The following is a 27,553-nucleotide window of genomic DNA, read 5'->3' on the forward strand; positions in this document are numbered from 1 at the left end:
TTTGTAAAAATGTAAAATGATCGGAGCTTGTCACTCTTTGTACAGTGATCTTCTAGAAAATATCTGTCGGAACATTTTCCATGTTTTGCTTTTCTTCCGGACGTATACAACTAAGGCTTAAGCTGTGTTCAACAACCTTTTTTGCAGGGAACCGTTTCTTAAAATTTAAGCCACTGTTGATTGAGATTGAACAATCTTGGCCACGGTCTGTACCCGACCTCATTAAGGTAGCCTACACTGCAGTTTCGATGGCAATATTTTAGACTCAGCTGCTAACTCTGTGTGCTAACATTAAAGTACCTCACTATTCTGTCACCACTGTAGGTCAAAATTATCTGTTAAAAACATGTTTAAGTCTACAAAGTGGCTGAGGTTCTCCAACAAAATGTCTTGCTGAACGCACCCTTGCTTTAGTGATTAAACTGAGCATGCTTTATTGTCTTGGATTTCTCTGCCAGTTGAATTGTTTCTTGGTTTTACTGAATGCTATTTTAATTCAAAGACTATTAAAAAGATTTGATCTAAAAAATGAGGTGTTAGCAGTTGATATTACGAGTGCTACAGTCCTATAGGATCTCAGCTGCATTAACTTTTAACATGCTCTGGTGAGGCGTGTGAGAGGAGGTAATTGCTGTTGTCATTCACATCAAGACAAACCCACTGCACTCGTGTCTGTACACAAAACTCTGCTGTTGCTGTAATTTTGTGTGTGAGCAAGATAATGTGGGCTTTCACAGAGAGGCAGTGTGCTATGTACTCGTCATGGGGGAGGAAGGTGGAGGAGGGTTTCAAGCTGAGAGATGGTCTGTCATTATTTTGTTTGGACTACAATAAGTAAACTTTCTGCCTGTCGAAGTCATTGACAGTATGGACATTTAATAAATAAATTGAATATATATATAGTGAATATATAAATTTGGATTTGTTGCTTATTGTGGATGGCTTATTTGTTTGTCTATTTATTTAAAAAGAAGACATCAACTTTATTAATCTCTCTATGAGAAATTAATTTGTTTTCTTTCAAAATGTACGGTATTTGTTTTATTTATTTTTGTATTTACCTTGCAGACCTCACTTGTGTCATATTATTTGCATTTTTTCTTAATAGTCCATTTTAACTTAACTTAAGTGAACCTTCAGTAAGTCAATTATTACATGTTTAAACCCACATTTAAATTACATTACATTTACTCATTTGGTCGCTTTTATCCAAAGCGACTTATATTTGAGGAACAAGCATCAACAGAGCATCAAATACAGCAGGACAATACATACTAGTAAGAGCAGCAATAAATACTAGTAAGAGCTAACATCACATAAATGGGGTAAATACCTAGGGAAAGAAGTAAGGGTTAACAAAAAAGTGCAGTCAACACAAGATAATTGTAAGGGGATAGAAGAAGAAGAGCACAGGAAGTGCATGTTAGATGTTAGGAGTTAGAGGAAGTTATTTTTTCATTTCTACTCATGATCACAAGATGACCAAAGATATTAAATATGTCAAAGTAATTACAAATAATGTGTTTAAAATGATGCACAAGAACTCTTCAATTAAAAGCCAATAGAAATTTGCATCCGAGATTCTAAACTTCACTAATCAATATTATTTAATAATAACATCGGATTAATGAATCTGTGTTATTTGAAATGTGTTCATCACATTACCACAGAAAGTCACCAGTTGTGCAGTTTCTCAGATCTTTTTTTAGCCTCTTTTAGCTCATTGTTTGTTTTACTGCACATTTGCTGTGATTCAGACTCCTCTCTTTCTCAACCTCATTTCCAGCAGCAGCTTTAACAAAAAAGCTCTGATACATTTATTGACACTTCCTGCGCAGCACCAAACCAGCTGTAAAGACAACACTAACGTATTATTTCCTTTTCATAGGTATGGGGAACTTGTTTGCCAACAGTGTGTTATTGCACACATCCAGCAGTCACAGAGAAGCAGCATCATTCATTTTGGATTCATGTTTGTGACCATCTGTCCAGTATTCACTCATTTTAGCTCTGAGTTTAGTTTCCACCAACTAATGCTCTTTGGTGCTGAGCATGTGATGTAGCCTACAGTGGATTTATCACAGAGCCTTTTCACTAAAACTAGCTGCATGCAGTGGAGAGTGCTGAGAGAAACTTCAGTGTAGGATGTTCATTCCCTTCCCATGCAAGTACCGTAGTCATGTGAGCTGTTGTTACTATAAAAACACTGATTATTGCATCATTGGGGTCTTTTTTTGGCTTTCCTTTATTGTGTTATATATTTATTTTGTATATGTATTAAGTTTGCAAATTAAAAAAGCCCGAATTCCGCCTCAAAGGAATTTACCGTCTCCCACAGTAAACACTGCTCCTGAACTGCCTGAACAGCTTGATTGTAGTCCAGCCTTAACTTCTGTAACCTATCTGCGTTAAGGTGTGCCACGCCCACAGAAACGCCGGTGGAGAAACACACTGAGCTGCAGAGCACCGTTACAAGACGTACGCCCGCTGCCTCCCCTCACCTCTACCCTCCCTACTGCACTTAGATACTCTCCAGGCTGTCAGTGGACATAAAGTTGTTAAGGTGATGTAGAGACACAGTTATTAAAACGTAACGTATGAAAGATAAACTAAGAACTTTACTTCACTCTACCTTGCTGGTCAGTGCCTGCCCTATTGGCTAGTTGTCCTTACCTAGGTACTGTACATGTGCAACTCCCAACAAAGATTTTATAGAAGTGAGATGCTTCACTTCATAGCTAAAATGGAGCATTTAAAACAGGGTGAAAAGCAGTGCTGCAGCAATGTGCAGTGTGACAATAATATGGTGTTTTTTGAAAATTATACCATGTAAACCTGTTCTCGTACAACCCCTAAATAAAAATATGAATCTAAAAATTAGTACAATATGACCTCTTTAAGGTGATATGTCAGAAATGTGTGTGTTTCAGCTTGCTGAATGGTTCTACTGCCCCCTAGTGGCCATATGTCAAGCATTAATCATTGGGGGAAATTAGCTAATTGGCGTAATGTGGGATGTTTAAGGAGAAATTTGATGCTCAAACATTCAAGCTATTATTTTCTTTAAAATTGACAACTTTGGGAATTTTATACAGAATAATTAGGTCCTGTTAAAATCGCTTCACATCCAGAGTTATCTAGAGTAATTAGAGTAATGCTTTTGCAAAGAGGTGTTGCCCTTATTTAAAAAAAAATCAAATTAATAAATGTTATGTGAACCACAAACAAAATTCAACTTTCCTTTATTTTATGTGAGTGGGCGCTAAATCTAAGAGACGGATATCACCACTACAGGTAATCGAGTAAATATAATAATGTTTCTTTTTGTAAGTCTGTTGTTTTTTGGGGCCCACTTCTAGATCAGTTCAGTTTAGTTCAGGTAATTTTATTATCCCAAGTGAGAAACTTGACTTGCAGTCACGGTAGCTGCAAGATTAAAATATCCAAGAACAACACATGAACAAAAACAAAACAAAACAAATACAAAACATGTGACCAGTACAGTTGGCTACACAAAAAAAAAAAAAACACCCTACAAACGTAAAACAATCTAAAAACCACTTAACTTTAACTAGACTGTTAGCCTCTCCGATTGTTTCCAGCAGATGGTGGCAATGAGCCACAAATGACCTTTCTCTCTCCGCAGAAGAAGAGCTGCAGCCTCTCAGCATCAGCACCCATCAGCACCAGACGTCAACCCCTCTGCTCTGCTCTCCTCTCCGTCCACTGCGGAACATCGGCCTGTTTTCCTCCCATCACTCCTCCAGCGGCAGACCCAGCTCGCCATGGACAACACCGGCAAAGAGAAGGAGGCCATGCAGCTGATGGCTGAAGCCGACAAAAAGGTCAAAGCGTCTGGATCCTTCCTCGGAGGGATGTTCGGGTAAAGGATGCCCTCTCTTCACTGTCTCTGTTTACCTCTCTCTTTCTTTCTCTCTCGCTCTCATTTTGGTTTGGTGGAGAGATTGGGGCCCATCAAAGCCTCTTAAGTGCTTCTGATTTTCTTGACGGAAAAATTTCTGTAACATCCTTATAATATTAAAGGCCTAGCCGTATTGCGTTTATGTGGTGCTTAAGCTTTAGAGGCCCGATCAGACCCTGTATTGTTAAATTTTATAGGCCTGATCAGATCGTATACTCTTGGAGCTGATAACTTTCACTATGACATTGTGTCCTCCTGAAATATTTCTCCAAGGATTACCAGAGCTTCCCTTTTCAATGATTGTGTGCCAAAAATGAACTGTCATCGCAGCATCGCAGATAATGTGGCCTGCGTGTCGTGGCTTGTGATGCAAGAGAAATGTAAAAATGTGGCACATCGCCTGCTGCTGCTGCAGAATGTGAGCGGGCTCGTACGGAGCGTGAGGCCGGGTAAGAGATGCAGGGAGGCGGGGAGAGCAGCGCAGCAAGGCCGGTGTGCCAGAAGACAGTCGGTGGTGATGTGGTGATGCGGGGGCTGGTTTTTTATGTGGTTTAGGTGTGTGTGTGTGAGACAGAGAGAGAGAGAGAGAGACAGAGACAGAGAGAGAGAGAGAGAGAGAGAGAGAGAGAGAGACAGAGAGAGAGGGAGAGAGAGAGAGAGAGACAGAGAGAGAGACAGAGACAGAGAGAGAGAGAGACAGAGACAGAGAGAGAGAGAGAGAGAGAGAGACAGAGACAGAGAGAGAGAGAGAGAGAGAGAGAGAGAGAGAGAGAGAGAGAGAGAGAGAGAGAGACAGAGACAGAGAGAGAGAGAGAGAGCGCAGATGGGAGTGGACCTTAATGTGTGGGAGTGGCGGATGTTTACAAGTAAAATGGAAAGACTGGAATATAAATTTGAAATGATGTAACCAGATAGATATATTGGATCGAAATTGTGGATAAATGCAGAAAGTGGAGTAAAAATTCACATGAAATAGATATAATAAAAGGAACTCAAAAGTGGACTGACATACAAGGTTCAAGGCTCAATTAAGGCCTGAAACTTGATCTACAGGAACATTTTAACACATTTAAACACTATTTAATATGTGTGATAATAATAATATCCGGTTTGGATTGTTGGTAGGACAAACCAGAGATTTGAAGACATCCTTGTGCTTTAGGAACTTGTGACAGATATTTTCTGACATTGTAGCAAACAATTATCAATACTTAAAATAATTGTTATCTGCAGCTTAAAGCTTAAGATATAGATAACCACAAGAATACATGAAGAAGAAATATAAACTAAGGCAATATAATCAGTTTCACATCGAGGTACAAGAAGTTTTAAAACATTAACCAAATTAGTAAAATTCAAATGTAGATACAGCATATTGTACCACTTTCCCCCCCCCGCCCCGCTGTGTTCACATTTTTCATCTTCATGATATTAAATCAATGTTACAGATAAATAACATCATACCACTTGATTCTGTAATCAGGCAGTGGTCCTCAAACTAAAGTGGGTCACGTCTGTTTCACCCACATGAGCACCAGCATGTTTTTTTAATGAGCCTCAGCACCGAGTTAGTTAAGAGATGAAGCAAACTCAGCGGGGGTCATTTAGTGGTTTTGGCAGGTTGTGAGAATCCACTGTGCATCAACGGTAAATAAGTGTGTGATCTTAAAATGTGTGTAGACTCGCCTTAAAGTTGCAAATCCGTATGTTCATTTTGACTGATGATACAGGAACCAATACGTTTCATTTCAGTGGTATAAACTAGAAATGTGCCTCTAAAAAAGACAAGTGTGTTGGAAAAGCCACCACAGAACAAATGATAATAACAAGATCCCAAACATTGTCCACTGCTCACAAACCAGAACACTTCTGATGAAAATCCTTGATTGATTAAAACCTTGTCTGTTTGATAAATAAAGACTTGAACAAGATACAGGATCTTCATTATCGGCATAATGAACATTTTTTAATATCTTTGTTGTCGCATGTTTTTTCTACAGCAGATTTCTCTGTAAGATACTGACTATCACGCTTTTACCCGAAGTAAACAACAAACTGGAGGACTCCCTTCCACCATATTCAGAAATGCACAGAGAGCCAGATATTAACTTTATCGAGTTCTGTTATGGCAAATGAAAATACACACCAATGTTATGAACTTCAAATCTGAATTTGTGACCTTTCTGTCTCTACACTGGCTGCTTGCTTCACCTTTGTCCATGTTGTTCTTCTCCATGAAACAGATGCAGAACGGCAAAGCCCGAGCTCTGTCCCATGGAGAAAACACTGTGTGAACTAGTTCAAGCTGCAGTCACCTGGCCACACACAGATATTTATGTATATATATATATATATATATATATATATATATATATACTACTGTAGAGATGAGTCAGATACACAAATTAACCTAATTCAAATATGAAACTGAAGTCCATTTGAGTTTTATATCTATTCATACTGCATTAAAAAAGGTTTTGCCTCATAGGAGGGAGAGTTTAGAGAGTTTTGGCTGCAGGGTGAAAGTATCCTCAGCTGCTGGACCACACGCGCTAGTTGCACGTCCCCCAATATGCCCTTTCATATTGGGACAAAGTTAAAGTGGGGCAGTTTGCAACTTAGATTAAAATAAATAAACAATTAGAATAAAAGAAAAGTAAACAAATACTTTTGTTTGTCTTTGCCTTTCGTGTGTGTGTGTGTGTGTGTGTGTGTGTGTTATACAGGGGAAACCATAAGGTGGAGGATGCCTGTGAAATGTACGCCAGAGCAGCCAACATGTTTAAGATGGCAAAGAACTGGAGTGGTAGGTGACACACACACACACATATATATATATGTTATAATGCATACAAAAAAACACACTGTGCACAAACAAACAAACTCCCACATAAACACCCACACACACATTTATTTGAATATTTTGTTCCATCCACATTTTAACAGGATATAAATGATTCAACAGCCTGAAGGCAGTATGATATTACCATGTACAGCAATAAGATCTTTAAATATATACATACATACATACATACATGTAGGTAAATTCAGGACAGTATGGACAGATAAGGGAGACATTCTTGGCTGCAGAAACCAGTGTGTGCTCTAGATGTGCCAATAATAGCTGTTTAGTTGTGTGTTTTGATGTTTCTGCAGCCTGATGTGTTGACAGACAAAATTGTGAACACAGTCATGTAGATCAGCGAGAGTAACACAGGTTTAGTACAAATAGAAACTGAATTTGGATTACAAATGCATTAATTTAGGCTTTTCCCACTCAAACTGCGGCTGTGTGTGTGTGTCTAGCTGCGGGGAATGCTTTCTGTCAGGCCGCTCGGCTCCACATGCAGCTCCAAAACAAACTGGACTCTGCCACCAGCTTCGTCGATGCCGGCAACGCCTACAAGAAGGCCGACCCACAGGGTGAGCACTGCTGTCTTACAAACACACACACATGGTGGAGTCAGTGATCGAGGATCTTATCCACTGCAGCTCTGTTCTGTCGCAGTTACTCCTACAAACTTAAATGCCATGTTTTCCAAAAAGATGTTAAAAACAGAAGATTTAGTCTTTATATTTCATACAGTTTCTTTCTTTCTTCCCAAATAGGACCATTAGTACCTGACATAAAACATGTTTATCACTTTTGTTATGTAAGAAAAGAAAACATCAGGCGTAAATGCATGGTTAAAAGCACATAAACAAGTAGCTACACAGATGATTGGGCTTATTATATGTTGGATTTGGAGTCTAGTTTTGACAGGTTGCTGTTTATAATCCTGAGATAAAATCAAAGGTTCATATCAGCTGGGAGTTCAAATAATGTGCGTATGTGTTGTTTATAAATTTGTTTGCTTTCCGATCAAAGTCACTCTCAGTCCTTCCTGTTGCGGTTGCCATTTCTCTGCATCCACCATTTCACGCAAATTTGCCTTCTTTTCTCAGTTTCTTCATCTTCATCTCATAAATAAGCAGTTGATAGATGTCCATATCTACATTGGTATAGGCGCTTGCAAGAACTTGTGTTTTCACTGGATTTGAGGTGCTGCTCAGCTCTTCGTTATTTGTTATTCATTCTTTTCTTCTGTAACTACTGAGTTGTCCAGTTGTGGTGTGTGTTGGCAGAAATCAGTCTTTATGTGTTCCCAAATTTACAGATGCTTAAAGACCTGATCTAAAATATTTTTCTACATGCTAATCCACGTGTGTGTGTGTGTGTGAACCTGGAAACCTTATTTTTTGCCTGGAGTCTCTGACTATTGTGGCAGGAAAGTGTGGCGTCAACACAGGATGTGCACCTGACTATATCGGGTGCAAGATGTTGTATGGTGGTTGTATTTTTTTTCAAAGCTAGTCACAAAAGAGCCTCTACACCTCTATGTAGGAGCAGGCAATATGGGCAAACTCTTATATTAATGTACATGTCATTTCTTTCATAATTTGATTTAATTTGCTTCAAAACAATGCACAAGACATTTTCACATTGTTGATCGTTGGCGCTAAGCTAAAGGAGAAGGAAGGAAACAAACAAACAACAAAAATAAATAATAAAAGATCTTACAAAGGACACATTTAACACACATTTATACTCACTTTCCCTCAGTTACTATTTTGTACAGGCAAATCATGTACACACATATCATATATGTTACATGGATATGTCAGGAATGTCTCCTTCCCGATTTGAATTAAGTCAATTTGATCACCGGGTCATTTATGAGAGGTTCCCATAGATCTGTTATCCACCTATAGTATATCTGATCTCAATACCATTGTGCAACACTAGAAGGTTTTTCATGGATATAGTCAAATAGTATGCATTTTTTTCAGTCAGATGATTGTCTATTTTTGGCAAACACACTGAATATAAGTATTTTGCAGCACATTTTTCAAACACATTACAGCCTAAAGAGAGGAACATATTCTCCCTGATCACCTTTAGCCTCTGAATATTGTGCTCAGCTGTGGTGGTTGCTGCTTCGTCATCGTTCCTCAGCTGCTGGAGGTATTTGGATTGGTCAGATTATTGATTTATTTTGGACCTGGTTACTTGCAAGATGTGACCCAGCAGTGGCAACCCAAATCAGGGCCTCAGGCTTTCAGTGATATCACGGCTGATCGATCCATGTTTTTATACAGTCTAAACAGGGAAATTCTGTTAAAATGTGTTTAGCGGCGCTGCAAAGAAGTCAAGAACAATTATGAGATACTTTCTGCTGCTTTACACTAAATTGATATAATACCGTTTGCAGATTGAGATTAATAATCATAGGTGTCATTTACACAGGGGACGCCGGCGAAATGTCCCCATCACTTTTTGAAATGCCGATTTTGTCCCCGTCACTTTTTGAAAGCATTTGTTTAAAACATATCTAAAAATACCTTGCACCAAAAAATGTTAACTAACAAATGAAAATACTCTGAGAAAGGTTTATTTGCACAATAAGAAAATATGCAATGCAATTTAAATATAGAAGAAAGAAATGTGCATTGTCCAAAAAAGTAACTTAAGCCAAAAAAACAAGCTGCTGATTACTGCATTATATTCTGTTATATTTTAATATTTATGAATTGTCACCTGCCATCTGAATTTTGTTTACCTTTATATAAATACATAAACTGGAACAGAAAATTCCTCCAGAATGCAGGAATTAAAGGTTAATTGCTCTAATTTTCTGAGTGAGAACCCCCAGACCTCCCCCCATATATTTCAGCATTTACCATTTCTATTATATCTTCAAAATAGCATTGTCACATCTTGTGATCCAAGTGTATCATCACACCCCTAATCTGAGCCCTTATGTCCCCACCACTTTTCAACACAAAGTGACGGCCTTGTTAATAATACGAAACATAATCAACAAATAAATTATGATAAATAATCATAGGTGAAGATGAGACTTTATTGATCCTCAGACCTAAATTCACAAGCTCCCCAGCAGAATATAAATCAAGTAAAATTAGCTCTGCCTTTACCAGCTGCAACATTAAAGTGATTAATGCATCAATAATTATAATCCAATAACATAGATTATTCTGAAATGGGCCATTCTGCAATGAGTACTTTAACTTCTGGCAATATAATATTTTGATGAATACTTTATGAAAGTTTGAATGCATAACTTTTACTTCTAACAGAGTATTTCTACACTGTGTTGTTGCTACTTTTACTTAAGTAAGAGTACTTCTTCCACCACTGGTGCTTTGCTGCTTCTTTTTCTTCGTAAATATGAGGGGAAGCCTCTCACTGTATCGCTTCTCTTCACAGTGAGAGTTGGGACCCTGAGGTGGTATTGTTGGAAGATTAAAATGGGTCCCTGGGTTGCTCTAGGAAAACTGATATCTGGGTTATGTTGCAACAGCCCTCCTGCCTCTCCCTGTGATGAGCTTAATAAAATACTGTGGGTTAGCAGGTTAGTAGTCGCAGGGGGAGAAAACTGAAAGAGTTTTAATTTGAATGAGTGGACTCGGAAGGCTTCAGCAGACTCTTTTCATTTTCTTTGTATTTATAACTTCTCTCCTCACCCCCTTATCTGTCTCCTTCCAGAGGCCATCAACTGTCTAAATCAGGCCATTGACATCTACACTGACATGGTAAGCTTTGCCTCAACCACCCATCTGCTCCCTGAGACAATCATTCTTGTCTTGATAATTCTCTCTATGTGTGTGTGTATGTTTCAGGGTCGGTTTACCATCGCAGCCAAACATCACATCACTATAGCGGAGGTTTATGAGGCTGAGCTGGTTGATATTGAAAAGGTTTGTCTCAGTAGATTAGTGATTTTTGATTATGTTTTTGTTTAGTATAACTTACGCATGAAATCAGGTTTTTAAATTTAAACATAAATGGTGATCTACTGTGCTGACTTACGTGTTTTTTGTTTTGTTTTCAGGCCATTGCTCACTATGAGCAGGCAGCAGACTACTACAAGGGAGAAGAATCTAACAGGTATTTGTGTCTGAAACGAGTAGTTGATTAATCAGTCAGCCTGTCAGTGGGACATTACTCTGCAACTATTTTAATACTTAAATAATAATTTAATACTAAGTCAGTTTTTAAGCAAAAATGGCAAACATTTGTTGCTCTTACTTTTCTTACATTACAGTAATGTGAATATATTTCGATGTTATACCATTTGTCAGACAAAAAAAAATATTTGAAGATGTCCCCATGGAAATTGTGTTGAGATCTTTCGTTATTTCCTGATGTTGTTTAAACCAAAACATAATAATAAGAATGATGACAATAATAATAATAATAATAATAATAATACAAAGTGCTTTAACAAGTGCAAAGACAATGAAACACAGATAAAAACAAATACACAATAAAAGCAAGAAAACACTTAAGAGACTAAAATACACGGTAAAAGTAAATATATCATATATATAAAAAGAGAATAAAATAAAATCATCTAAAATCAGGAAAGGCTCTCCTATAAAAGTATTCTTTAAGAAAGGACTTAAAAGAGTTCAGTGACTCAGCTGACCTGATAATTGCCAAGTTGACTGATTATCATGCATGTATATAAATATAAATATTTTCACTATGTAGCTAACTTCAGTTAGCCTTTTAGCACAGATATTTGACCTGACTGTGGACTAAATGTTGTTGACACTGGAGCTTTGAGTCACACTAAAAGGTGCAATCCTGTAACAATATGATGAGGTGGTCAGTGCATAATGTTGACTCGCAATCCCATAGATGTATTACAGCACAGCCAGTTGGCCTTTACAGTATGGTAATACAACTTCCATCATCTAAATTAGACTTCTAATATTTGCTCGGCCTCGCAAATATTCCTGTTTTTACTCTCAGGCGGTGAGGATATTGGTGGAAACATTTGTATGTACAATATGCATATTAACCTTTAAGTCGTGGATTTCTTTGTTTGTGTGTTTCAGCTCAGCCAACAAATGTCTTCTCAAGGTCGGACACTACAGCGCTCAGCTGGAGCAGTACCAGAAAGCTATTGAGATTTATGAACAGGTATCAGCTGAGTACAGAATAATTAGCACACCTCTGTATGGTACTGCAAAATCTAATAAATATTACATTTGTTAATGTTCAGTTCTGATTTATTTCTGTGGCGTCAGAGAAATATTGACTTAACTTCATACAGAGACTGTAATTTGTGATTTTTTATTTGACAGCGTTGAATTGTAAGGTGTTAAATTAAATAGTTTTTTATAATATGAATAAACATTATTTATCTAGAACCTTACTTAGCCAAGTCTCTGAGTGCTCCAGTGTGTAAAGCAAACACCTATAAACATGTACACACAGTAAAACAAAATATTTGTGAAACCCCATGAGATTATAAGAACATACGATCTGATCACATGCTGCCTTAAAGGTCAGTCATTTTGTGCATTTCTGCATTTGTTTCAGGTTGCTATGAGCACCATGGACAATCCTCTGTTGAAGTACAATGCTAAAGAGTATTTCTTCAAGGCTTCACTGTGCCACTTCATAGTGGACGAACTGAACGCCAAGGTAACACACACACACATATTGAACCCATACTGAGACTGTCAGGCAGCCACTTGCATACTGACACACACAAACATGTGATGCATAGTTATAGTTTTAAATATTTTAAAGCGTTGTATGGTGTCCTTATTTGTGAATGTAAGCAAGCATCCACAGTTTTATCCTAATATGCATACATTTGTGTGTGTGTGTGTGTGTGTGTGTGTGTGTGTATTTCAGCTGGCCATAGAGAAATATGAGGAGATGTTTCCAGCCTTCTCAGACTCCAGAGAGCTCAAACTGTTAAAGGTACATTTATTTCCATATTCTATTCTAACATTTTGTAAAACATAAACATGCTCGGCCCAAACTAACACGAACACAACAGACTGAAAAGTAATTTTTCATGAAGAGTTTTAGTGTGTCATTTAAAAAGGTGTAAAAAATTTATTAAAAGTCACATTTGCTACTGTTATCAGCAGCCAATAATAAAACGTTTTAATTATTAAGGAATATTAAACAAGTATTTTGTTGGTTAATTTGAACATTTTTATTAAAGATATGAGCTCTTCCGTGTTCAATATGCACACTCATCATCCCTTAGTGTTATTAAAGTGTCATGTTTTGTTACCACAGAAACTTCTAGAAGCCCATGAGGAGCAGAACTGCGAGGCGTTCACGGAGGCCGTCAAGGACTACGACTCGGTGTCTCGTCTGGACCAGTGGTTGACCACGATGCTGCTCCGCATCAAAAAGACCATCCAGGGAGACGCAGGGGACCTGAAATAGACAAATGTAGAGATAGGGGACGAAGGGAGGGAGACGGGGGAGAGGGGTGGTAATTAAATGACAGGTAAGGCAGTGTAAAGATGTATTTTGGTAAAAAGAAAAGGTCACAATGAAGATAGAAAGGGAGGCAGAAAGATGAAAGGGGGGGTAAAGGGGGGTGGGACTGAGGAAGTTTACAGTTGTACATATCAGTCTGCATGTGACCCCCAACTAGCTAAGCATCACCTTTACACCACCTTTAGATGACTCCGTGCCCCCTGGTCCTACAGTATTGCTCTCATAACACTGGACAGAATTGTATTTAAAGAGGAAGAGTGGAAATAAAAAGGTGTGTGTGTGCGTGTGAGAGAGAGAGAGAGAGAGAGAGTGTGTGTGTGTGTGTGTGTCCATTGCAGTAAAGTAAATTATACTATTTGACGGGAAGCTCATATCAGATTTAAGGATATATGTTACTGAGAAGAGATAATAATGTTATTTATGAGATTATTGATATTTATTGCCAATACTAAAAATATTTATTGTTTATTATGGTGCTCAGTGTTACTATTTGTCTTAATATTTTAGGTATTAGCCCCTCTTTTCTTTTATTCTCCTTCCTCTCCTAATTTTTTCTTCCTCCTCCTCCTCCTCCTCCTCCTCTCATCCCTCTCTGTCTCCCCTCGTCCTCTCCTCACTCCCACGCCCCATCAAGTCAGTGATATCACCTCTTGTGATTGGTTGGTTCTTTTTGTTCTGGCCAACAGTTGGTCGCCGCAGTCAGCCGCCAGTGCTTAATCCTGTCTACTGCCTTGTTTGTGCATGTCTGTTGTCATGTTGATGTGAGTGTTCTCCGTGTCGTGCTAACGTGTAACGAACATACATGTAGCCTGGTATCATTCGTGTGAAGTAAAATATGTACCTCAGATACCGAGATGAAATAAAAACGCCATCGCTCCACATATCTGATCTTTTTGGTGTTTTTTTCCCCCGGCATTTAGCATGAATATAAGCAGGTGGTTGGACCACTTGGCGTACTTGCAGCAATGAGTGGTTGTAAAATCAAGGTCACATCATGACTGTAGTACTGAGAGGACTTTGTTTAATGCAACAACTAGCTGGCCATGACGTCATGCTGCAGCAATGGCAGCTCCCAAAGTACAACATCACTCTGGACTAAATTGATGCTTGATTTTAACACAAAACAAGCTTGTTTTAATCCCTTAAAATTACATTTAAGGGTGTTTTAGGTTATATAAAAGCAACTCTGAACTGTAACTGTCATTGCTTAGGTATGGAGTGCTTTCAATGGTGACAGCAGGTAGGCTAGAGTCTTTACTTGAAATGAAATCCTGGCACATGATTGTGCATACTTGAGAGACCGGACAGTGGTAGGGAACAGGGAGAGAGATAGGGGACCACATGCAGCAAAAAATCCTGCCGGATGGACTCAAAACGGGCAGCTGCAGTAAGGATGTGGGCACTCTGCCAAGTGAGCTCACCACACTCATAAACAGACTTTTTAAAAATACTACATAGGTGTAAGCAAATGTATTGGCAAATGATTTTACAGTAGGCTTATTACAAAAACGACATAATTAAGCCCTGTATATTATTCCTAGAACTGCTGGTGGACTACTACTGTGCACCTGGCTGTTAAATATCTGTATTTAATACATAAAGTGATAGGACAGGTTGTAAAGGTTTATGGTAGCATATGACATTATTAAACTATTATGTTTTTATGTGTTTGTCTTAATGAAACAAAATTCGTTATTATCATTTGTTGTAATTAGTCTCCGGTGTGGAAATTTGCAGATGTATCTGTATATTATATTTTAATTTTAAAAGCGTGAAAACAAAGCACAGATAGATTTTGATTTGTACAGGTGTTACGTCGAAGTCTGTTCCCCCTTCGAAAAGTTTCCCCTTGAACCGTTGGCATTTGGGGCCAGAGCCTGTGTTATGTTATTAGTAGGCGTCAAAAATATAACTGGTTGGGATTGGGGTAATGTTTTGATTAGTTTATGATAATTTAAATTAAGTTTGGGCTCCAGTTTTGGTAAAGCGGAAACATTATTCCGCTGGAGGGGGTGACAGATTTCCTCACTTGTAGAACAACACCCACAATACATTGCGGCGGACCCGTTTCCGGTGTGGTGCACGCTCGTTGGTCCCTCGCATTTCTCTGTGTGTTGGATTTCAGTTTGAGTGTAAATCGTGACCGTCATTTATATTCTGAACTGGTTGAGAATCAGTTATAACAGTTTTACTGCGGGAGGAGAGAGAAACAAGCCGCAAAGATGCCGCGAATTATGATAAAAGGAGGCGTCTGGCGCAACACTGAGGTACGTGTTTACACGGCTAGCTGCGTTAGCATAGCGCTAACCGCTCATCGTAAACCTATGAGGCTTAGTTAGCATGAAGCTAGCTGCTCACTTCACGGACTTTAGCTCGCTTAGCAAGTTTTTGGTTTATTTGTGTTGCTGTCAGCGAAAGAGTTTAGTAAATACTGCTTTTGTGAAGTGAACAGTAACGTGTTTAGTTAGTAAATATGGCTACGTCATTAGCAAGCACTACTGCAACCTGCAATACTTTGTAAATGTTAGCAAGAGAGCTAACGTAAAGTGAGAATAATTGACAGCAGTGGGTTTGTCTTATGGTGATTACAGAATGTGTTGATTCAGGATTCAAGAAGGTTATTGTCATAAGCACAGTAAAAACCGCAACGGCTTGGAGCATACAACGAAAATCTTGCTTTGGAAGTAAAATATGTAACGTTTCTTATGTCGATATATGCAAAAAACATTAAATACAACAACATATGCAGACTACAAAATAAAGTTAGGTGCAGCAGAGTAGGTTCAAGTGGAAACAAAACCTAGGAGCCTTGTGCTACGGAAGGGCAAAAGTCAGTAGGAGTGATGGAGAGTGGAGCAGCAGGTTGTAATAATAATGTTTTATATATAGAGGCTTTCAGAACACTCAAGGTCACCTGACAGAACATAATAAAACAGTATAGCAATAAATCAATAAAATTAACAAAAACTGAAATTACAGTGCAAATAATCAAGGTACATAAACAACTGGAAACATAAGATCGCTGTGGCCAGAAGAACAGTGATCAGGTTGGATAGGCCAGTTTGTAAGATGTTTTTTAAGGTGGGATTTAAACATGGGAATGTGATGTTGGGTGTATTGTTCAAGAGTCTGATGCACTGTGGGAAGAAGTTTTTTTGGGAGTCTTTTTGATTATCATCAGTGTTCTGATTGGATTAAAAAAGGTGATAGGATCATACTTTTGTGACTCTTTTCTAATCTGCACATCTATCCAGGATGAGATCCTCAAGGCAGCGGTGATGAAATATGGGAAGAACCAGTGGTCCCGTATCGCCTCCTTGCTGCACCGCAAGTCTGCCAAACAATGTAAAGCCAGATGGTGAGTCAAGAGACAAAGACATGTGCTGCAAATAACAGCAACTTCATTTCTAAAACTCTAATGTTGGAAGTTTTTAGAGATGTCCATGATTGTTTCAGATGTTTGTACGCATCAGCTTGTTTGTAACTGGCTGTTGTTTGTTGTGTGTCTCTCTTGATCGTGATCTCAGTTAGATTGCCTCTTTAATTAAATGTCCTGCACTTCGGCTTTGTGTCTGTCTGTCTGCAGGTACGAGTGGTTGGACCCCAGCATCAAGAAGACAGAATGGTCCAGAGAAGAGGAGGAGAAGCTTCTTCATTTGGCCAAGCTGATGCCGACTCAGTGGAGGACCATTGCTCCTATCATAGGACGCACTGCTGCCCAGTGTCTGGAGCACTATGAATACCTGCTGTACGATTTTACACTATTTAAAACATATTTATAATCAAATTGTTAGTTCAAAGCAGGCTCTCCCAGACCCTTGACCTTTATTCTAGAGTTATTTGCAAAGCAATGTCTGGAGCACTTGGATTAAGTGTATCACGATTAGTGCAAAATGCTGTTGATTCACAATTTGTGTGTATTTATGTGTGTGTTTAGAGACAAGGCAGCTCAAAGAGACAATGAGGAAGAAGTGGGAGACGACCCCAGGAAGTTAAAACCAGGAGAGATTGACCCTAATCCTGAAACTAAACCTGCCAGGCCTGACCCTGTGGACATGGACGAAGGTATGTTCAATTAAGACAATGATGGCGAGACTGACTTTTTAATTAAACTTCATCCAACCCAAGGGACAGAATGCACCCGGGTCCTGAGAATATCTACTCTATATGTGCTCTCACAGTTGTCTTTTACATTTCTAGTAGTAGTTTTTATTTACTCTTAAATGAAGAATTTCAAATCTAACAGGTTAAACTTAAGCCTAGTTCGCACTACTTGATTTGCCAGTCAACAAGCTCACCGACCGGTCTGTTGTGTTTGCGGGCAAATCAACGTGTCTTACTCACCTCCAACTCTCCATGTAGCACAGACAATCCCTGCTACCCGCATGTGCTAATCCATTCTTTTACCCACATTGTTTGTCTTTAGGCCGTTTACCTTTATAATAATTAACAAATCCTGTTTTGTGTGTAGATTTGCACATTTCCCGTTTCACATTTCACCTTTTTCTTGACAAAATGTGGTTTGGAGACCAGCTGTCAGGTGATAGTCGTTGTCAGTTTCTGTAGTGTGAGATCAATCTCGTAGCATGAACACCATAATGATTTCAGTCACAAGCCAGCAAGTCGTGTAGTCGGAACAGCACAGCTATCTGCCAGCGTTGAAAGTCATGTAGTCTGCACGAGCCTTCAACAGCATCTTGTGTCCTCATTAATTGAGTCTGTCTGTCTGTAGATGAGCTGGAGATGCTGTCAGAGGCCAGGGCTCGACTGGCCAATACCCAGGGCAAGAAAGCCAAGAGGAAGGCCAGAGAGAAACAGCTGGAGGAAGCCAGGTTGGATACACACAAACACAGTATTTACAAATACTGAGTTGTTATTTCTTTATTCAAACGGCTTTCTCTGAAATGTAATCATATTTTTTCATGCTTAATGTTTGTGTTGTTACTGTAGGTATGGGAAAGTTGCTGACAAGTACAAAATAATTGAATGTCCCTCACTTTGTGCTGCAGACGGTTGGCTGCTCTGCAGAAGCGCAGAGAGCTGAGAGCGGCAGGAATCGATGTTCAGAAGAAGAGGAAGAAGAAGAGAGGAGTTGACTACAACGCTGAAATTCCCTTTGAAAAGAAGCCAGCACAGGTAACTTTTAATTGATTTTGTTCATTTGAACAGAACCCAAAACAACAGCACAGCATTTGGGCTCAATCTAATTTTATTAACTGTGTAATTTCTTTTTTTTAACTTTAAGGGTTTCTATGACACCAGCATGGAGCAGTACGTCGGACTGGAGCCAAACTTCAAACGACTCAGACAGCAGCACTTGGATGGAGAACTTCGCAAGTCAGTAATATTAGACACTACAATATTTTACTACATAAAGTTTGGATGGCAACACACACGAGGCTTATAATAATAAAAAGTACAGTAAATACACAACAAAGATATACGCAGAACCGTTAAATCACAAAGTCATGTTCAGCTTCATATAAACAACTACAATATTAAAGTTTAAACAGAAACACTTAATTAACAAGATTGATACACATCGTACACAATAAAGACACACACACACAATCAACCCGTGGTCTTCATTCATAAACCTGCTTGTGTTTGTGTGTAGTGAGCAAGAGGAAAAGGATAGAAAGAAAGACAAACAGAAGATCAAGAAGAAGAAAGAGAGCGATCTTCCATCTGCCATCCTGCAGACCAGCGGTGTGGCTGAGTTCACCAAGAAACGCTCCAAACTGGTTTTACCTACTCCACAGGTAACAACTACGCACAAGCACCTTTTAACTTTAATGTCCGAAAAGTCTGTCAGACCAGTGTAGGTACTCCTTAGTTTGTTTAATTGATCCTCTTTTACCAGATAAGGTCTTTAATTGTATTTAATTTAACATTCTTCATAGATCAGCGATGCTGAGCTGGAGGAAGTCGTGAAATTGGGTGTTGCTAGTGAGGTTGCCCGTCAAGCTGCTGAGGAGAGCGAAAGCGGAAACTCCGCCTCCTCGGCCCTCCTGTCAGAGTACAGCGTCACCAACAACATGGCGACGGGGCTACGCACCCCTCGCACCCCCGCTGTCCAGGACAGGATACTGCAGGTAACAGACACTCACACGGAATATTTTGATACTTTAAACACACATGCTGAATTTATGAGCACATATTAAAGGCTCAATACGCCACTGAAGTATTTAGATTCTCAATTTTAAGTATTTCTAGCTGTAGTATATTTCAGGTGTATATATATTATTTTTATTTATTGACTACATGATTGCATTGTATTTTATCACTGATGTTTTATGAAATTTTGTTTATGTTAAAATTAGGCCTGGACGATTAATAGTTTTCAAATTGAAATTGCGATTTGAAAGAACGCGATTGTGACTGTGAAGATTGTGATTAAAATGTAGGTTTATTATACAGCACATCTGACCCGATGTGGGATCTTCAACTAAACCTCTCTAAGACTGATCTCTTGGTCATTCCAGCCAAGCAATCTATCCACCATAACATCAAACTACAAATTGGCTCCTCAAACATCACTCCAGCCTGGTTGGTGAGAAACTTGCATGTCACGATTGATGAAAATCAATCGTGACACGCAAAATCAATGACCAGCTGTCCTTTTCAGACCATGTTGCTGCTATCTCTCGGTCGTGCCGCTTTGCTCTATACAACATAAGGAAAATCAGGCTCTACCTCACTCAGTACGCCACCCAGCTTCTGGTACAGGCCATGGTTATCTCTCGCATATCTATCGACTATTGCAATGTCCTCCTAGCAGGTCTTCCAGCTTGTGTGGTGAAACCCTTACAAATGGTTTAGAACGCAGCAGCGCGTCTGGTTTTTGATCAGCCCAAAAGGACACATGTCACTCCATTATTGCAGCCTCCAGAATCAAATTCAAGTCACTAATGCTGTATACAGAGTGACTACTGGGTCTTGACCCATCTACCTAAACTACATAATACAAGTTTACGTTCCTACTTGGCCACTACGCTCCTCCAACAAACGCCGCCTGGCTCTGCCATCCCTTCACATAAAGCAATCCCAGTCCCGGCTATTCTCATCTGTGACACCACGACGGGGGAACGAGCTACCACACGCCATCAGAACAGGGGCGTCCCTCTCTAACTTCAAGAAGCTCTTGAAAACTCATCTCTTCTGAGAACACTTCCTCTTATAACACCTCTAACTCCTAACATCCAACATGCACTTCCTGTGCTCTTCATCTATCCCCTACAATGATCTTGTATTGATTGCACTTTTTGTTAGCTCTTACTTCCTTCCCTCGGTATCAACCCCATTGATGTGACATGTACTGTGAGCTCTTACAAGTATTTATTGTCAGTTGTAGATCTTTATTTGATGCTCTGTTGATGCTTGTATATTGTTCTTCAAATGTAAGTCGCTTTGGATAAAAGCGTCTGCCAAATGAGTAAATGTCAGTGTTGGCCATCATGCATCAAAACTAAATCTACAGCATATACTTTGAAGTATGTCTCTGTCACAGCTCAGTGATAACCATATTCAAAGATCCTCACTAAATGGGTGTGTTTATGTTCAGTTTTATAACCAATATTTTCAATAATCTTTTTTAAATATTTACTACCTGCATCTGTCTGTATCTTCAGGAAGCCCAGAACCTGATGGCTCTGACCAACATTGACACTCCTCTAAAGGGAGGCCTCAACACGCCGCTGCACGAGAGCGACTTCAGCGGAGTGACACCTCAGCGCCAGCAGATACAAACACCCAACACTGTTCTCAGCACACCATTCAGGTAAAAGTGCGATCACTTCTGCACTGATACAGCGCTGTACCAGCCCGTACTGTAAACGTTAACGTTCGTGGTCGTGTTGTCTCCAACAGAACTCCTGGACAAGGTCAGGGGCAAGAGGGCATGACCCCTCAAGGTGTAGGAGCGATCACCCCGCGCGGGGCAGTGACCCCAAGTTTGACCCCCATTCGCACACCGCTGAGAGACAAATTGAATATTAACAGTGAGGATCAACTGGCTGACCCTGCATTCGCTAAACACATGGTAACCCTTGGACACATGTAGTATTGTAAATACACAACTCACTTCTGAATATATGTAAGTTTTCAGTTGCCAGATACTCAGTTGTATTTAGTAAATGTTACCAATTGAAACAGGTCAAATAAAATGTCAACAAAACTTGTCACTAATAAGGATAATAATAATTAAAATAATGAATTAACTGCTGTCTCTCTTCCCTCACACACAGCAAAGAGAAAGTTTGCAGCAGTTGAGGCAGGGCCTGATGTCACTTCCTGTTCCCAAGAACGACTTTGAGATCGTTCTTCCGGAAAACGCAGAGAAAGAACTGGAAGAGACAGAAACAGAAACAGGGTTCACGGAGGACTCTGCAGACATAGAGGCACGCAAGCAGGTATGCACGTGCAGACAACGTCGGAGCACTTTTGAGTTTCGGTTAGGGGATAACATCATTTTCTTGAGTGCACAATCTCATTTAATGATATTCAGATGCTTTTTGAAATATTTGAATATCGAGGAACAGTTCCTTTGAACTATACTGAACCTGCTGATTAGAGCTCTTCTCAGGACGACATTTCTGTATTATCAATTCTTTAAGTCTGTAATATTTTGATATACTGGATTTCTATGAAAACTTTTTGTTTTAATCATCGAAAAACAAAACAAAAAATCATATAATATTTCACTCTGTCTAAGGAATCTAGAATATATGAGAATTTAACTTTGTTAAACTACAGAAAAATCTTAACTTTTCCCCAACATTCAAAATTGTTGAGATGCACCTGTAAACCTTTGTTTGACAAACTTTATTTAAACTAAAGGCATACTAACAAGGGTATACATTTGTTGTTTGTGTGTGTGTGTTAGGCCCAACGTGACGCAGAAAGAGAGAAGGAGCTGAAGCTGCGACACACTCCCGTTCAGAGGGCTCTCCCCAGACCCACTGAGGTAACAAACACTCGTTTCCTGAGGGCATTTCCTGCAGTAAACAACACAGTGTGTTGCTTTTCTGATGAGAAAACTCACACAGAACAACTAAGACCAATCTTCTTCTTACCTTTAGCTGGCATTAAAGGTTCAGTGTGTAATATTTCTGAGGATATATTGACGGAAATGCAATATAAGATCCATAACTATGTTTTCAGTGGTGTGTAAAGACCTTACATAATAAACACATTATGTTTTTATTACCTTAGAATAAGCCATTTATATCTCCATAACCGCGGGTCCCCCCTTTCATGGTAGTCGCCACATTGCATCGTCATTTTCTACAGTAGCTGAAAACAGACAAAGAGCACGTTTCATCACTACAGTCAGGGCTCAACGTTGAACCTTTTTGCAGTGGGTTTGAAACTTTACTGTCCCTCCTTCCTGAAGTTATTTATCAGTGTTACAACAAAACCAAAGACTCATAAGTTATGTTATACTGTTAACACAAGTACTAACTTGTCAATAATCATATTGTTCAACATTTGAAAGTTTGCTGTAGCACGTCACTTTTTTTTTTATGTCCTGCCCCATCCAGGCTGTGATTGGTCGGTTAACAAAAAGTGAAACTTACAGGAACGTCGGCTTTGTGAAAAGTTGAACAACAAAAGGCACCGACACAGCTAACGTTATATAGCCAGCAAGCCAAACCTTCATTATCTTATTTCTTACCTTTAACTTTCGACGACGTCTCTGTCACAGAGCGACCGGGTCAGACTATGTAAACAATTAGTGGCGGGGCAGGGAGGGGGGGTTACAGTAGGTTGTTGTCTTAAGGTAATCGCACACTGCTCCATAAATAATTTTTCTCATTGCACGTAGTCTTATCGGTTTTAAGGGCTCGTGCGAGAGCCCGGTGTGGGTGGAGATAATCAGCAGACAGCAGCACACACAGAAGAGAGCGCCAAATACACTTTTTCTCATTTATTAAATCGCACACTTACGTAATCACACTTGACGACATTGCGATTAAATTAATTTTGCAGCCCTAGTCTTAGCAGCAGGGTAGGGAGCAATGGTACACTGAACCTTTTAAAGAGTCGGAAATTCATGGTCAAGACCTTTTAGACCCCCTGCCTTAGTGTTGTTTTGATGTTTAAACCTCAAGGTTTGTTTTCATTGTTGTTGTGTTGGAGTAATCCAGGAGGATGATGAATATGAACATCTGTTAATTGTATCAGCATGATGATATCACCTTGTTATTGTCCGTCTCTGCAGGTGAACGAGTCCGTCCTCCGTCCCACCTCCATGGAGCAGCTCTCGGACCTCCAGCTGGCGGAGGAGCTAATCAAACAGGAAATGATTACCATGCTGCACTACGACTGCCTGCACCACCCGCCAGCCAACGCAGCCAGTCAACTGCAGCGCGGCAAAACCAGGGGCCCCACCTCCACATCTAACAACGCGTCGCATATAGCGTACCTGGATACACAACCTTACAAGCCAGTCAGTACAGAGGAGATGGAGCAGGTAACACACACATCGCCAACATTGTGTTCGCTTATAAACGTGCACAAACAATCTGCTGATCATTGTGACAGTGATGTGTAACCTGTATACTGTATATAAGACGTGGTAATTAATGATAACCATCACGTGCGTTCATGTGTGGTGTTAATAAACAGGCAAAGGTGGCACTGGTAGCAGAAATGGAGGTGGTGAAGGCAGGAATGGGCCACGGTGATCTCAGCATGGAGGCCTACAGCCAGGTGTGGGAGGAATGCTACGGACAGGTAAGCATATCATCTGACCTTCATCCTCTGAACATCAACCCTTCATCAGTAGCTGTTTATTCTTATCTGGTCTGCCTCTCTCTTTCTGCAGGTTTTGTATCTTCCTGCTCAGAACAGGTACACCAGAGCTAACCTGGCATCAAAGAAAGACCGTATTGAAAGCCTGGAGAAGAAACTAGATGTGAGAAAACACACAGACACTTGGAGAGCTCGTAGACCTTATATTAGAGCTGTGGTCTGAAACACTGAGGTCGCTGTATCCGTCTCCCTCCAGGTAAACCGTGGACACATGACAGCAGAGGCCCGTAAGGCAGCTAAACTGGAGAAGAAACTCAAAATCCTGCTGGGAGGGTTTCAGTCCAGAGCCCTGGGGCTCCTGAAGCAGCACAATGAACTCTGGGAACAGGTACTGAACGTGACAGGGTTTTAAATCTGACAGGAAAAGTTCCCTGTAAATTTAGTCCCACACTTTTTCCCTCTACTCTAGACATCTGACTTGTTTGATTTGTCATTTTACAGATCATATCTTATCAGTGAAGAATTATCTCAAAGAAGCTTTATGAAATATGGAATCTTGTCCTGAACAGATAAAATACCTACTTTGTAGTCAGTTTCCCAGCAGACTGTAGATTATCGTCGTGTCTAAAACACTGTAATTCCTATAAATAACAATAAACGAGTATTGTATTATTGTAATAACAATAATATTGTACTTGTGATGTCCACCAGGTGGAGCAGGCAGCCACAGAACTCCAGACCTTCACTCAGCTGAAGAAACAAGAGGATGCTGCGATTCCCAGGAGAAAAGAGGTAACACACACACACACACACTACTGTACAAGTTTATATTCAATTTCCAACATCATTCTGATCACAGTGACCAACAAGCTTGCGGTGTTCTGGTGCTGAAACAATTAGTCTATTAGTCAATTTTGACAATTGATTAATAATTTAGGCCATTGATCAAGCTTAACAACAGTTGGTTCCAGCTTCTCAAATGTGAAAAAAATGCTATTTATATTAATTTAATTGATTTCTTAGTGAGAAAGTAAGCATTTTGTCAGACTAACATGTTATAGTCTGAATGTTTGTACATTTTATCACTTCTTTTCTACCAGTGGCCATCAAACTATAAATCCTTTTCCGTTTTCAGGAAGGACCGCTAAAACATCGGACACTGAATATCATGTGCAATATTACTCTTCAATATCTTTGAGAATACTACTTTTGTATTTTAGTTTTTTATTAAATTAGACACATTTTATATTTATGACTCTTATTTTTATGTTACTGTAATCTTGAGCAATTTCTGTCTCAGATATATCTTATTAAATATTATTATCGTAGTAGTTCCTTTTTTCAAAGTGGTGGCAGGTTAGAAATATTCTGTTAAAAATTTGATCATCTTTCTGTGTGTGTGCTTTAGGCCCTGCGGGAGGACGTGGAGAGGCAGATGGAGAGAGAGCGAGAACTTCAGCAGAGATACGGAGAGCTGCTGATGGAGAGAGAGGCGCTGCTGAACAGTGCTCAGAAATACTGAGCCACACATTCATTCATTCATGCTACTCACACTCACTCATCAATGAGACACCGATAAAGCTAACACCTGCTCTGAGAAACAACAAACAAGTTTTTGCGCTCTTCAGCCCTCAAGTTGTCATATTGACCTTTTTTTCCCCCTCATTTTTCATTGTGGCAATCCCAGAGATAAGTCCCGCCTCTGTGTGTTCAAGTTGCTGTGATATCACAAGCTGAGTTTTGAACATGCTCAGTTGCCCCTTGTGTTTCTGTATTAGTGACCAATAAAGTTTCTTTTCAACAATGACAAAGCAGCGAGTTGCAGTGAGTGTTTGTCTGCCAAAAAAAATACTAATCTGGTGTATTTTAACAACGCTAACTCATGAGAGAAACATTCGTGAGCTTTTCTGTCAGAAATACAAACAAACTTACTGAAAAGTCTTTATTAAAACAATAGAACAAAAAAATTAGTGCAGGTAAGATTGTGTTGCATCTTCAGCAGGCAAGGAAGGCCATCCCACTCCTCCAACATGAACTCTGAGAGAGAAAAAGGAGGATTTGTTTTAAACCATAGCTTCATAAGTGTCTGGTTTTAAAGTAGACATTTTCCCCCAAAGTCTTATCTTAATACTACACTAAAAAATGAGGTTGACCCACTTTATCAGTCTGACTGCTGAAGCATGTTATTTAGCGCTGAGTAAACTTGCAGATAAAAAGGACAGATTTTTTTGTTGTTCCCCATCTCTTAAGGTGCAATCACATCATTATTTCTGTAGGAATGATGTAGCCAATTACTTTCTATATATAAAGTGAGCATTTTATTGAGACTTAAATACTCCAAACTGATCTCTGAAATAAGTTATGTATAATAAAATGTGAATCTGATGATCAGTGTTGTGTCTGTACACACCGTGTGTCTGTAGTTGTATCTTCTAATAGCCTCTCTGATGTGACAGGGCAGGATGGCTCCGCTGGGAGGTTCCACTGTAGCCGGAGAGCTCTGAAACAAATACTGTATTAATACAACATGGGACACCACGGTCATGTCTTTGCTGTGGTTTGTGTGAATTTTTGTTTTTAAAAAACTGAGGAGAAGTCAACATTTAAAAGATAAAAACAGATTACATACGATGGGGTTTTAAATTATTCAGATATTTGTTGCACTCAATATTAACATTTGATTTCAATAAAACAGGGATTTTTATTTACATTATTTACACACATGTATACATATAACACACACGTAAGACTGGTCACTGTGTCACGACCTCTCTATGACTGCGTTCATATGTTATTTTGACACCAATCATACCTAAAAAAAACAACCTGTTTTTGAGGTACAAGCAGGCTAAAACGCACACCTTTTTGCGTTTCCTCTGTCGCGCCCGGCCGTCCAGACTGCCATTACCCTGCAGGAGGGGCTTCGAGGAATGGGAGGAGCCTGGAGTGGAAGGGGGGGTAGCTTCAGGTGAGTCTGGATCTTTCTTTACCTGGTGGAGAGAAAAATAGAAGACGGAATTTATTTATTTCAAACATAACTGTGGTTTTAGTGATTTAAAAAAAAAAACTGAAGGTGGGAAAACTGCATTTGTGTGTGTGTGTGTGTGTGTGTGTACCTCAGCATGAGTGTTGTAGTGGATGTAGCTGGCAGAGATCACATGACTGATGGGATTGCTCTTCGCAGTCATTTCCTGCTTTACCAACAGAGACAAATCCACAATCTGGAGAGGGAGGAAAATGGAAAGACACAGGAGACAGATTTTATCACACACACACACACATACATATATATATAAAGCATTAACATGATTGCGTTGGCGTCTGTAGCCACCTGTCGGAAGCTCCGTCTTGAACCGGACTCTTATCCAGTTTTAATCCACTTTTTATATCCTTTTATTTAACTTAACTTTATTTAAGTTTTACGTGGGTTAAGGATTTTAGTCATCCGACATGGATTTTAAGATAGATGACCGTAAAAACGCGATCAACGCTACTGATCGCAACAAAGCTCCGGTGACTATGCAAGCCGAGAAAACTCTGCCCCTTGAGGACTGCTC

At 39.5% G+C, this 27,553-nt stretch overlaps 3 protein-coding genes across 4 annotated transcripts in view; 2 read left to right on the plus strand and 1 right to left on the minus strand.

The window, feature by feature from the left end:
* The first annotated feature begins 2,500 nt into the window (after nt 1-2,500).
* On the plus strand, nt 2,501-13,184 carry napba (N-ethylmaleimide-sensitive factor attachment protein, beta a). Of its 2 annotated transcripts, XM_046064994.1 has the most exons (11): nt 2,501-2,563; nt 3,647-3,883; nt 6,649-6,728; nt 7,229-7,345; nt 10,470-10,516; nt 10,604-10,681; nt 10,816-10,871; nt 11,828-11,912; nt 12,315-12,419; nt 12,636-12,704; nt 13,032-13,184. In XM_046064994.1, the coding sequence occupies exons 2-11, from the start codon at nt 3,786-3,788 to the stop codon at nt 13,182-13,184; spliced, it is 888 nt and encodes a 295-aa protein (XP_045920950.1). In that variant the 5' UTR covers nt 2,501-2,563; nt 3,647-3,785. The 2 variants fall into 2 exon arrangements, with proteins under 2 accessions (XP_045920950.1, XP_045920951.1); XM_046064995.1 differs by lacking the exons at nt 2,501-2,563; nt 3,647-3,883; nt 6,649-6,728; nt 10,470-10,516 and having other exon boundaries at nt 7,238-7,345.
* Nucleotides 13,185-15,292: 2,108 nt separating this feature from the next.
* cdc5l (CDC5 cell division cycle 5-like (S. pombe)) lies at nt 15,293-25,807 on the plus strand. Its single transcript, XM_046064879.1, has 19 exons — nt 15,293-15,508; nt 16,496-16,599; nt 16,828-16,989; nt 17,179-17,306; nt 17,974-18,073; nt 18,251-18,377; nt 18,487-18,578; nt 18,859-19,003; nt 19,145-19,336; nt 20,873-21,021; nt 21,111-21,282; nt 21,488-21,652; nt 22,126-22,206; nt 23,464-23,715; nt 23,871-23,978; nt 24,070-24,159; nt 24,253-24,384; nt 24,708-24,788; nt 25,405-25,807. The coding sequence occupies exons 1-19, from the start codon at nt 15,464-15,466 to the stop codon at nt 25,516-25,518; spliced, it is 2,439 nt and encodes an 812-aa protein (XP_045920835.1). The 5' UTR covers nt 15,293-15,463; the 3' UTR covers nt 25,519-25,807.
* A 117-nt stretch (nt 25,808-25,924) lies between these two features.
* The window catches only part of supt3h (SPT3 homolog, SAGA and STAGA complex component), a 9,378-nt gene continuing 7,749 nt past the window's right edge, over nt 25,925-27,553 (minus strand). Inside the window, exons 9-12 of the mRNA XM_046064880.1 lie at nt 27,113-27,217; nt 26,858-26,986; nt 26,407-26,496; nt 25,925-26,033 (exon numbers count right to left, since the gene is read on the minus strand). Coding sequence (XP_045920836.1) covers nt 25,992-26,033; nt 26,407-26,496; nt 26,858-26,986; nt 27,113-27,217 — 366 coding nt within the window. The 3' untranslated portion in view covers nt 25,925-25,991. The remainder of the gene's footprint in view (nt 26,034-26,406; nt 26,497-26,857; nt 26,987-27,112; nt 27,218-27,553) is intronic.

Source organism: Micropterus dolomieu, linkage group LG12 (assembly GCF_021292245.1).
Source record: "Micropterus dolomieu isolate WLL.071019.BEF.003 ecotype Adirondacks linkage group LG12, ASM2129224v1, whole genome shotgun sequence".
In the NCBI taxonomy this organism is placed as follows: domain Eukaryota; kingdom Metazoa; phylum Chordata; class Actinopteri; order Centrarchiformes; family Centrarchidae; genus Micropterus; species Micropterus dolomieu.

Coding starts and splice junctions, on each gene's coding strand:
- napba (XM_046064994.1), top strand. CDS start 3,786: ATGGACAACACCGGCAAAGAGAAGGAGGCCATGCAGCTGATGGCTGAA. Junction 6,729..7,228: donor GATGGCAAAGAACTGGAGTG/GTAGGTGACACA, acceptor GTGTGTGTCTAG/CTGCGGGGAATGCTTTCTGT. Junction 12,420..12,635: donor TGGACGAACTGAACGCCAAG/GTAACACACACA, acceptor TGTGTATTTCAG/CTGGCCATAGAGAAATATGA.
- cdc5l (XM_046064879.1), top strand. CDS start 15,464: ATGCCGCGAATTATGATAAAAGGAGGCGTCTGGCGCAACACTGAG. Junction 18,378..18,486: donor TTGAAAAGAAGCCAGCACAG/GTAACTTTTAAT, acceptor TTTAACTTTAAG/GGTTTCTATGACACCAGCAT. Junction 23,979..24,069: donor GGGAGGAATGCTACGGACAG/GTAAGCATATCA, acceptor CTCTTTCTGCAG/GTTTTGTATCTTCCTGCTCA.